Genomic DNA, 12,340 nt, shown 5'->3' with positions numbered 1-12,340 from the left:
GATGAGACTCGGGTTAATTTTGTAACAGTGTAGGAGTGGCAGACCAGGAGAAAGAATGTACTGAAAAAAGTGGGAGTAAGCCCCTATTTGCTCTAATAGTGTCAGTTTCAAGCACCCTTTGAAAATACTCTTGTTGAAGGAATCATTATATGAAAAGACTTTTCTCTTTTTAAAGTGCTCAAACTCTTCCTTAATTAATTTGATTATTGCCTCTGAAGGGCATTGGGTGGCAGTGTTACCAGTCACGTTTTAACAACCCCATTTCGTTGTGTGAGGTGCCTACATTTTAGAGAAAACTAATGATAATGACCTACAAAGAGCAGAGTAGCAAAATGAAGTCAGGCTGCTTTCTTCTTCTCCCACATATTTATTTTCATAAAGGAAAACTGTTTTTTTGCATAACTTTACAAATGTTATTCCAGAGAGTCACTCTTCAGAAAGCCTTTGCCAACTGATGCACATTCTTCTTGAACAAGCTGGGAGGGGTGGTGGTGGCAAGGAGCAAACTTCTCTCGCTGTTAATATTAAAGGAATGGATTTCTAGAAGTCCTCTTGTTTATGCTGTTTAAACAGCTACACTATACACATTAACTTGTAAATATTTTATCTTAATTTGTATTATTAATTTTGAGCCTAATTGTCTGTATTGTAATAAAATATTTTAATGTAAAATTTGTGTGTGTATTCACATTACCACCAGGAAGGGCATTAGCCTCTGTTGGCCCTTCACTTAAAATCCTGTAAGAATGAGCATAAATTATACAGTAATCATTTTGCACTTATTAACATTACTCAGGAAAAATAAACCTTGAATATCTATACTGAAACAATTCATGCTTTTTGTTGTCCTATACCTACCCCTCTTTGCAAACTGCATACTGCAGGTCTGTCCCTGCAAATCCTGACCCATGATGAGCTTGGGAATTTTGTAGATGCAATCTACCCTCTGCTTAAAATGATGGCTCTGGACAATGCAACTCCTGCTTATTTCTCATTTATAAAAAAGCTTGTCATTGGAGTACATGTTTTGGCTTATTGTCCACAGGAGGCACCTTGGTAACTGGTTAAAAACAATGGCTGTAAACAGTCAGCTTTAACCATGTAATATTATATAAAACAGCCAAAACCCCTCCCACATTGCTTGTATCTCAGTAATAGATAGAATTTCTTCAGAGTAATGCAGATGCACTACCCTGTTCCACTGCAACTGCCACTGGTTGCACACAACTGGAAAAAGTTCATTCTTTTCTCTAAACCAGACAGTTTTTACTGTACAGTTTTGTGGAAGTTAAGATTTCTTGCACTGAAGAAGGTAGATGCCTGAGCAACTGACATTTGAATGCTGGCTTGAACTAGCTCTGCTTTTTCTCATGGCTTTAAAAATCCAGTGCCTTGTTTCCCTTATTTCCTTCCCCCTTTCCCATAACTTGGCAAGAAACTGACTAAGTGGAGAGGTCAAGGTCAATGCTCAGTTTTTCACACAAGTTCAAAGAAACAAATTGTAGGCAGAGCTTCAGACTAGTTCTAGATTTCAAGAGGTTCATTCCATCCTTTAACAACAGGCCACCTTTCATGAGAAGTGAAATCATTGGAGTGTTGCAGTCAATCAAGAGAAACCAGTGATGAGAAAGTGAGCAAAACAGTGTCATTCCCTGCTGCCCAAGACTCCAGCAGCATACAGCTCAGCTTATGGCAGTCAGCTGTAACGTCCAGCCCCACTGACATGGCAATTGCTTGGGAGTTAACTGAGGTAGAGCTACAATGATTCCTTTTTCTCCCAGCGCAATCCATTTCAGCAGTTCCTCGTAGCCAACCAGCTTCACCTGAGACAGAAATACACACTGTGATTAGAACAGTGCCTTCTCCATGCATGTGATTCTCAAATCATTGCAGAAATGGTGGTTGTCCTAGGTTCAGCAGTAGCAGTCATTTTTAGCTGGTGCAGTGATGGTCCATAGCTACCTTACTAGCCACTATCCTTAAGTGCCACTTACCAACCAGATGAATGATAATTATTAAAGGTAACTGAAAATTAGTTGCAAAGTAATTACAATCAATAAATTACTACAAGCAATAAAGGTAGAGCTGGTGGGTCTCAAGACGTACTCAGAGCTGTAAAGAAAGTACATAAACAATTTTCAGAAGTCTGGGATGGGATTTTGGTCTAAGCAGGGATCTAGGTGCCACAGTACACACCTTTGTATCACCTATTTCCCATAGTGGAACTTGTAGTCTTGAATGAGCACCAGTTCCTTATAGAGTGCAGCCAGGTATTGCAAACAAAGCAGACCTGGCGAACCCCCTCTACAGAAATCACACAAACAGGGTGAGATACACCAGCTGCTAACATGCTGAAAACAGTGGAGTAGCTGAAGACCAATCATCTATTGCTGAGGAACATCCTTACTCTCCTGTGCACATACACTCTTGATGCCTATTCAAGATTCATCTACAACACTTCTGAAATTACTGTCTTCCCTGGCACAGAGTTGTCTTGGCTTAATGTCATATGGAACTAGTCCAGAAACACCCATAATGCATTCATTTCAGCAGCTAGTGGACATCCAATGCATGAGAATAGCTAAGATGAAGATAATCCCTACCTTGGATGCACAGTGTTGATACTAAGCCCTGGGCACCATCTGTTTTGCTCTATAAATTTGCTTCCATTGGGTTACACTGCTGATAATGTAGGTTCGGCATCATGTTCCTCAACTTCTGACCACCGCTTGCTGTAAAACACACATCTAGGGTTGCACTGCTCTACTACTTAGCCTCCCTGGGCATTGAAAATCTTTGTGTGCTTTCCTTTTGTGCAAGGCTTTGACTTGCACAATTACAGCAATTACAGTCTCACCAAAATCAAGAGGATGACTATAAAGAAAGGTCATGCTGAGTTAGAGGCTACAGGAAACAGGAGGGGCAGCACAGCTGTTTTCCCCTAGTACTTGGCCTCCTTAGTTTGCAAGCTAAAACATACCCCACCAGCAATTCAGTTTAACTTTGTTGGAGAAGAAACATCCCACTGGGAGGACTATGACAAAGAGGTCCCAGAATGAAAACAAACATTTGCTGGGTCCCTTCCAATGTACACTGTCCTGAGCTGTGCATTCCCAAAGAGGCCAGAAACTAAAAGAAACATGATGGAACATGACAAATCCTAGAGGTGTTTTCCTTCAGAGCATGTTCATTTCTTGCAATATTAAAAGCCTTGCTGTTCTAAAGGGGAAGAGTGAGGTGTGTTGTCTTTTACCTGTGTTTCTCCAAGCTTGGCTCGTGGCTCACCAAGTACCAGAGTCCCAGAGACCGGCCAGTCAAGGAAGATGGCATTGACTTTCCCCTCTTTAGGGCTGAAAGTGTACCTGGTTGGAAATTGGGAATAGAAATGCATGTCAGTTTTGCCTTGTAAATTTTCTGAAGTGATGCATAGAGTGCTTTCAGGACTGGAAAAATGGATTTCAAGATTTAGTGTTAATTACATTTGCACACACACAACTGTCTTTTCAGGCAATTTATAGCTTTGATAAAGTACTGATCCTGGAAAACATGTTCCAACAAACTAGATGTAATAGAGACTATTAAATAACTGAGTTCAGAGGTAAACAGCTGTAGTAACTGAAGCACATATCTCACTGCTGCTCAGTCATAGAGGAGGGAGGTACTCCCTCTTTCTTTCCTTTAGTTAACAATGTTTTATTGCTCTTGGAGGCTAAAGCCAGATAGCCAGATCTTACTAGTAACTGCAGTAAAAAGACCCACTGAAGTGGAGAAGAGAGTCAAGACCAAAAACCCTGATGGATTGTTAAGGTATTACATGCAGCAGCTGTGAGGCACAAAGGCAGAGGAGAGTCCAGAGACTGGCTGAATATAGGGACCAAACAATTGCAGTTCTCTTCCCATGCATTTTTACCTTAAAAAGTAATGCAGGATATGCTAGACTGGTTTCTAGTTTCTTTCTCTCTAAAGAGTGACATCATGTTTGTGCAGATAAACACTTCACAGCAGTTTTATATTTCCAGTTTTTTATATAGTTTCTGTTGCCAGCTACTCTAAGAAGCATAAGATCACTAAAGGAAACATCTGCAACCTTCCCCTCAGCCTCAGCATCATCCCAAACCTACAGTCTCTGACACCCATTGCCCACCTACAGTTCTATACACACTTTTACGTGCAGTCAAACTGACAAAGGGGTTAATTTCTTCACACATACATACGGTGGTGATTTCTGTAGCACCAAGTCATCATTAAGAATTTCAAAGGGTCACATACACTGTTAATGGAAGAGCTGATGTTGATTCAGTCACCTTACCACACTCCTGGGGTGGATGTGTCATTCTGCGCTCTCCATGGTTTTGTTCCATAGATGGCTTCTCCATTGACTTTCAGCCAGGCACCCATCTGCCTCAGGCGCTCCTCAAATACAACGGCAATGCAACCATCATGAGTGGGCCCAATATTCATCAGGAGGTTACCTCCACAAGACACTGTTTCTACAAGTTGCTGAAATGTTTTTAAGCACATACACAGAGCATATGGTCATAGTTAATAAAATCATACATCTGAAGTACTTACCAAAGTCTGCCATACTGCTTCAGAATGATGAACTGAATGAGTTGTTACTGTTGCATGTTTAGACTTTAGGGATCATCCCAACAGCCAATATAAAATTTAAGCTCCTATGAAACAAAGCTCTGCTGGCAATTTTTATGGCAGAAAACAGACCAAAATACATTTCTGCACCAGTATGTCCATCTGAACCTACATTAGAATCAGAGCCTACAATTTTTTAACATTTCGACTTCTAGGGTTTTACCGATAGAAGGGATAGATGATTTCTCTACATGAGAGAAGAATAAAACTAATAGATGCCACTTCAGTTTTACTGAAGCTAAGAGGAGCAACTTCCTTTTTATTCCTCTGTTTGATGCTCTTCCTGTTTTACAGAGACATCTGTAAAACATGAGCAGGCCTTCTAAAGTCCATGAATATTTGTGTTCACATCCACACTGCCCTCCAGAGATCATGGACTGAGATGCACAGATAGCTGGAGATAAGATAATGAATGAATTTATATCTTCTGCCTCTGGAAAGAGGTTACTTCTATTTGAAATTCTCCTCTGCAAGACAGTACTAGTAACAGATTTAGATTAAGCAACAATAACAACCTTCCCCTCGCCACCTGAATTTTGCAATTAAATGCATTTATCTGAAAGATTGATCTGTCTTCCTGTCACTAGGTTCTCCTAAGCTTCCAATCTTTTTTTAATACTTTAGATTAGCAAAGGGAATCAATGCTCCATTAACATCAGTTCTCTGCATCTGCTAATGTCTACCTGTGTATCTGTAAGAAGAGCATTGGGTTTTTTTTCCTTTAAATGAAGTGGGATGAATGGAAAGTTTCTTGCTACGAGGTAAAAAGGCTATTAAGAGTCAGAAACTGTTTCTAGCTAGAAGGGGGAAAAAGATGTAACCTTCAATCAGGAGTTCTTAAATAGTGGCTGTGAAGCTGCAACTGTTTGCTTCTCATCAACTTGGAGGTGCAGTTACAAGAAAAACCTAGTAAAAAAGGTAATTATGAAACTATCCAGATCAGTCCTTACACATGGGGGAAACAGCTTCTAAGAAACTTACTGAATTTTTACTAACTCATGTTTCTCTTGGTCATTTCTATGAAATTAATAAGAATTACATGGATATTCCATCCTGCCAGTGCTAGGCTGGAAATGAACAGATTTATTATTTCATTGATTCGTTATTCAAGTAAAATAATATTTTAATAAAATAGATATATAATAGAGATGCTATATAGCATAGCATAATAATCAGGTGGCAGAATCCAAAGTTGCAGGCAACATCTTTGTCCCACTGTACCTTCACCAAGTCCTCGATTGCGAGGTAATCTCCAAGCTGTGCGTTCCTCCTGTACCCCCACGACTTGCTGTCAATGGTCATGCAGTTCTCCCACTTGTGAGGCAGGAGGTGGCCAGGATTATACCGGTCACTGCAAGTGTAGAAGCCACCATGTGTACAGATGCTGCCAACCCCCCAGCGGTCATTGGTCACAACTGTGTCCCGGACTGGACTGGAAACAGAGAAATGTTATGATTTTTATACTATAAAATGCAGTCACAGCCAGTATAGTCCATTTCCACACACACCCCTCACAGAAACTAACATTTAGGATTACTTCTGTACTTACTAATTTACTACAGTCAGAATAAGTGCTATTTCAGGAATCTTATTCTCATCCTTTGCTAGTAAAAGGTCCAGACTGGCATTTCTTAGGGAAATATGCTCCAGACTTTCATAAAGGTCTGCCAGAAATCAGCCTGTGCTTCACATCCACTACCAGATGTTCAGTCTGTGATGACAACAAGGTACCCATTTTCTCAAATTAACTTGCTCTCCTGTTTGTCTGTGCAGCAGACTTAGGGAAGAACATGAGTACATAGAATAGCCAACACCATCTTAACTGACTGATTTGCCAAATATGAAAAAGTTGTCTTCTAAAGCAAGCTTTGACAGCTCTAGGGAAGACCGGGATTCTGTATTTCAGGAAAATTAGTATTTAGTTAAGCCTTGCAAGTAGAGGTTTCGCAAAATATACAGAAAAAAATGAGACAACACACAACAGAATTTGAGTTGAAGAGCTAAGCCAGCATCATTATGTACCTGTCATTATACAGCCAGGCCAAGAAACCAGTACTGTTCCAATAAGTATCTGGTGCATTTCCATTCCCATCAGACCAAATTATTTCTGGTTGGTACTTGGTCACAATTTCATAGAGTTCTGGTAATGATTTACTAGTTGGAAACTTTCTTGTCATAAAGGCATTGGCAGCATCCTCAAGGAAGAGAGGATTAAACCATTCGAACAGGGAATGGTATAACCCAAAACGCAAGTCAGTCCTGTTTCTAACAGATGTTGCTAGTTCAGCCACAAGATCTCGTTTTGGTCCCACATCAACAGCATTCCAGTTCCAAGAATATTTGGACCCCCATAAAGTAAAGCCTGAAAACAGAAAAATGGAAGGATAAGAAAGGGAAGCAGAAGAGGGGAAGTTACAGTTCCTCTTTCTGAAACGTAGTTTACAAGTGTGTTGCAAAAAATAAATATAATTAAAATCATACATATAATAATATTGTTATCATGCTATACAGTATGTCTACAATCTGTTTATGCATGATAGTAGCCAGAGCACCAGAACACTATGCCAGATATGTTTATGCTTTTTTTATACATACATATATATTTATATTTTCCAGTTCTGTACTACTTAGGATAATTATTCCTTCTCCTTAATTATTCACTCCATTCATATATCCCAATTAGCCAAAAATACAGCAATTTTCAAGGCATCTACATTTTCACTGAATATACTAATACAAACTGTGAATGCACATTCAACAACTGAAATATAAAAGGCTTTCTCAGCTGCAGAAGGCACAAGCTACCATTTGGCTCAAAGACTTGTCCTCCCTTCTGTTTATATCTTATGCGAATGTTCACTTCTTATTTGTCTGGACACTTACAACAGCTCAATCAACTCCTCAATGCATATATATAAATTCCTGAAACAGGTTTTAAAGTATCAGCAGGGATTTAACATTTCAGACATCCAGCAATCCAACACAAGCGCAAGTACTACTGCACTGCAGACTTCAACCACTGGCAGAGAAGCTCCACGCTCACCTTCAAACTGCTTTATACTCATTGTCTAATAAATCTTGTGCTATTTTTGTGAACTGGATACATGTACTTGTATCTATGAGACAAAACAAGCTCAAAATTCATGCCCCAGGCTACAGAACAGACTAAATGAAACACAGTTCTTTTGAAGTCACTGGGAATTACACCATGGGAATCATCAAGATTTTATGTGTGTCAGCAGAGATGAAAATTCCCAAGTTACCAGCCTTGAACCCACATCTCCTCAAAGACCAACAACATTCACTCCATGCACTTTCATATTGCATCTTACTATTTTGTACTTTCTTTGCTATCATATTTCCTTACAACTACTTTCTTTTTCTTTACTCTGCAAAGCATCTTACAATTGCAGTGCCAAAAAATCAATCACACCTGTGAAGTTACAGACCTAGTTCAAAGTTTTGGCTTCTATGCACTGCATCAGGAAGAGCTATTTCCTTCTAACTCTGAAGCTGACCCCTGGAATATACTCCTAAATTCCTTGGAGAAACCTATGGAGCTCATTAACTGCCTGTACACAGTGGCTCTCCATATGTTAAAGGTGCAGAATTCACTTTTTTTGTTCCTCAAGCAATAAATTTCACAATAAAAAATAAACGACTGTAGGAAGCTCAGCTGCCCCCACTGCTTCAGGCTGTCTTACAATGGCACAATCTATTTTTCCTCCTATGCAAGCTTCATGGCCATAGCTTTTGTGTAAGAAGAAAACACAAGCACATTTCTTGGGTGGTTCATTTCCTTGGCTGGGTTGGGGCAGGTAAGACTCTGCTTTCTCTCTCTTAGAAAGTAGGAAAGTCACATGGATTTTTCCACTGTTGACAGAAATGCACCAATTACTAACATTCACAGACCTTCCACTTACCTTCATGATGTTTTGAAGTTAAGACAACATATTTTGCACCTGAAGCCTTCAAAATATCTGCCCACTGGTGGGGATCAAAGAATTCTGCTGTAAACAGTGGCCCAAAATCTTCATAACTGAACCCAGGTGGGTAATTTGCCTCCATAAATTTCACATAGGGCACTCTCTTTTCCTTCTGCCAGTACCACCTACAAAACATAGAGCAACACATGTCTGCTGGTATATTTTTAGACAAAGAAAATAACTGAAATCACCAGCTCCTATTTGAGTTCACACTTAGAGGCACATGCAGTGGCAGTATATGACACTGTTGGTATATGACAGTGTAAGACAAAACTGCTTCAGAACAGTATTAATTATCAAAGATTTCCTTTTCTCTGTCCTCTTTGGCCATGCTGTACATCTTTCAAGCACTCCACTTTCCAAAAGTCCCAGAATTTCATTATGGGCAATGCAACACAGCAGCTACACTTCGGCAAAATGGCTCAGTACCCAAATCCCAAAACCATACCAGAGGGCACAGGCTGACAGTCCATGTAAGCAGCTCAGGTGGCACAAAGAATGCACTTTTTCTGGACTAACATCGCTCATGCTCCTCAAGTCTCACATACCAGGCATCTCTGCTCTGCCCCACACACTGCAACTCCTGCAGCCCACAAATATGCAGGCCAGCAGCTTAACCTCTTTGCCAGCCCAGAGCTCTACACCAAGTGCAGTGGAGTGACCTGTTGCATGAGCAGCTACCCACAGTCCCAGAGCAAGAGAGAGCTGTGCCTGCAGTGTGCTGCAGCCACTGCACATGTGAGGCTGAAGCAAAGACACCATACAAGAAAGCATGTCTTCCCACAGCAACCTGCCTCTGCAATAACCACGCACACTTAAAAGTGCACATCTGTCACAGGCTTTAACATGCAGGCACACACCCACCTGCCTACTAGTGCACACAGATTTAGGAACTACAAGGAAAAATTAACTTATGATGTATTTTTGCATTCCACCAAGCAAAGACAGAGACAGTTCCTATCCTGTACTTCCCTGTGGCAGTGATCAGTGTTGTCACTATTCCCACTGGTCTAGTCCACAGCAAGGCTTGGAGCTTGGCTCTGTGGTCCAAGAGTGGCCTCTCACCCTCCTCATGTGCAGATACCGTAAGTTACCAACAGAGTACTATTTATTTTCAACCTGCTCCATCATCCACTACCTAGCAATGAAAGAGAACTCCAGAAACAGCACACAACAGTCCTTACTGCATAATCAGCCTTATTGCTGGAGGCCTTTTAACAACACCATATGCTGTGACTGCTAATGCTTATGTAGAAAAGGGTCTGAAAGCATCCACCTTTCTATGAATGAAGTCAACAGCAAAATTCCTGTTGGCAAATTTAGATATAAATGAAAACAAATTGAAAGCAAATGAATAAACCAGCCCAGAATCTGAATATTTGAAGCATGTTTCCTTGTCCTGTCCTGGAGTCCAGAGGTGGACTCTGACCTCAGTTCTGCAAGATGACAGTAACTTTATGGATATTGCTGTAACCTTCTCAAATAGAATTCAGCACAAACAAGCACAACTTCTGATAGCCAAAAGGGGGAAAAAAAAAAACCTAGAAGAAAGAGCTGAGACAGCCTTCTTCATTGAAAGAATCTGGATAAAAACCCCACCCCACTCTGATTTTGAAGTGTGTAATTGCATAAAAAAACAGGTAACAGCCTTGCTTCTTTCCCTTTGTCACACTATTTGCTAACATGAGCACTTCCACTTTGACACATTAAGATTCTAGAAACATTCTGACCAAGGCTGAACAGGCGCAAGGGAAAGGTGATGTTAAGTGTTTATAACTTTCCATCTGAAGCTGCTAACACAGGACCTCATCATCTGACTACACATGCTGCTTGAACCCAAAGTTAGCTTCTTCCCATCCCCACGGGGAAAGTACTGTATTAGTAAGTGGAGTCCACATTAAAAAACTGCTGAAACTCTTGAACATAACTCTGATAAAAACAGAGAAAACATTGTCAGAGAACAGCATTTTGTTTATATTGATGTTAGCTTGTTTACAAATATTGTATTTAAGGTTTACTACAGCTCTGCCACATAGCTGGTGTTATCTTCATATTGTAAATAGTAATGTGAGTCACTTCAAGTCATACAGGAAGTATTTGGTAGAGCATGGAAAGAAGGCAGCAAAAAGAATGCTGACAGCCAAGGGGCCTGAACCAGTGAACACACACAAACCAGGTTTCATTCAGCCTTTGAATACAAATTATTTGAAGGATCAGCGTTTTAGGCTCTTTTAAGTGGAAATTACCCTTTAATAAGAAAAAAGAAGAAACCCACAAGAGCAGAAAACGTGCACAAGCAAACTGCAGGCAGTTTGCCAAGCAAAGGCAGCGATGGGGGAGAGTGATGGACTGCTGAGCCTCCCAGACAGCGCAGTGCCCCAGCGACCAAGCAAGAGCTGTGCAAGGCTTCTCCAGAGCTGGAGACCCCCAGTGCCTGACCTCACAGCGCCTGGGGAGAGCCCCTTCACCGATCCCTTCACCACAGCCCTGGAGAGGTCTCCTGCCGCTCAACGAACCGCCTCTTTCACAACGCTGTGGAAAACCCGCCTTTCAGCTCTACAAGCCATCATATTCAAGAGTTTTAGGACAGGGCAGACACGGTGAGACATACCAGAAGCACATCAAACTCTGCTTCCTTCGTAAACGGCGCCATAAAGTCCGTGGCCTCAGGTGGAAATAAACCTCTTCCCACACACCTCAGCTCCAGGGTCAGCGTGCAGAGGGGCCTTAAACCTAACCATCGCTTTAAGGGGGCCACACCAAGTCAAACCCTGCCTGCCCAAAGAGCAGTTTTCCAAGCAAACTCCTCAGATCGCTGGCACGACCCAGCCACAGCAGCTGTACCTCGGTGCGACCCTCCCAGCCGCCCCTCGGCGGCAGCGCCAAGGATGCCGGGGCCTGTGGGTGCCACCGCCGGGGAGGCCCAGGGGCTGGGCAGGCCAGGGGCCGGGGAGCTCACCAGAACCACTCGCTGCCGAAGCTGGGCACCGAGAACACGCCCCAGTGGATGAAGACGCCAAACTTCGCCTCGTCAAACCAGGCGGGCAGCGCCCGGGTGTCCAGCGAGCCCCAGGTGGGCTCGTAGCGAGGCCGCCCGTCACCACCCGGCGGCCGCGCCGGCAGCAGCCCGGGCAGGCTCAGCAGCAGCAACAGCGGCGAGGCGCGACCTGGTGAGCCCGGCATGGCGGCGGCGGGTGAGGAGGAGGCGGCTCCTCAGGGCACGGATCCCGGAGCTGCACGACCACGCACAGTACAACAGTACCCGCTGGCTAGGGCATAAGGCGGGCCGGGACGTGGGGCGGGCTCTGGCTCTCCCCGCCCCACCGCCCGTCACGCCGGAGCCCGCCGCCCTCTGGCCAAAAGGTAGCCTGTCCCAAGCACCCTAGCACCTAGCAGGTGAAGAGCTCTGGCTCCGGCCGTGGCCTTGCTAAGGCTCATCCCCGGCGCCGCGGACTTCGCCTCCTGTACATGGAGAAGCGCGCCAGCTTTTGGAGGCGTCGTCACCGTCGGTGCCATGTTATCTCGGTGCTCGATCACAAATTGCCACCTGGATTTTAAGGATTTTAAGAAAATGAAGTAACTGAGTTCTGCCTTGGCCAGCACCCCACAGTGCTTCTCCAGCCTCCTCTGGCCCATGGCCTGCTGGCTCAGCCCGGCATGGCCCATTTCTGTTCTGCTTGTCCCGGGAGCACTGGCTGTCTCCT

At 43.0% G+C, this 12,340-nt stretch overlaps 1 protein-coding gene across 2 annotated transcripts; it reads right to left on the bottom strand.

Annotated features, from left to right (window-relative positions):
- Positions 1 to 1,451: 1,451 nt before the first annotated feature.
- Positions 1,452 to 11,819, bottom strand: FUCA2 (alpha-L-fucosidase 2). 2 transcript variants are annotated; one of them, XM_057407039.1, is made up of 7 exons: positions 11,596 to 11,819; positions 8,574 to 8,761; positions 6,673 to 7,012; positions 5,872 to 6,082; positions 4,310 to 4,500; positions 3,254 to 3,362; positions 1,452 to 1,823 (listed from the first exon to the last, which is right to left on the bottom strand). In XM_057407039.1, exons 1-7 carry the CDS (start codon positions 11,817 to 11,819, stop codon positions 1,683 to 1,685), a joined length of 1,404 nt encoding a protein of 467 aa, XP_057263022.1. In that variant the 3' UTR covers positions 1,452 to 1,682. The 2 variants fall into 2 exon arrangements, with proteins under 2 accessions (XP_057263022.1, XP_057263029.1); XM_057407046.1 differs by lacking the exon at positions 11,596 to 11,819 and adding an exon at positions 11,248 to 11,486.
- Between the last annotated feature and the right edge of the window lie 521 nt (positions 11,820 to 12,340).

Source organism: Pezoporus wallicus, unplaced genomic scaffold (genome assembly GCF_028554395.1).
Source record: "Pezoporus wallicus isolate ANWC-B61680 ecotype Strahan unplaced genomic scaffold, APGP_CSIRO_Pwel_v1 contig_3817, whole genome shotgun sequence".
NCBI lineage: Eukaryota > Metazoa > Chordata > Aves > Psittaciformes > Psittacidae > Pezoporus > Pezoporus wallicus.
Note: the sequence above shows the minus strand (reverse complement) of the source record. Positions and strands in the feature narration are given on the sequence as shown.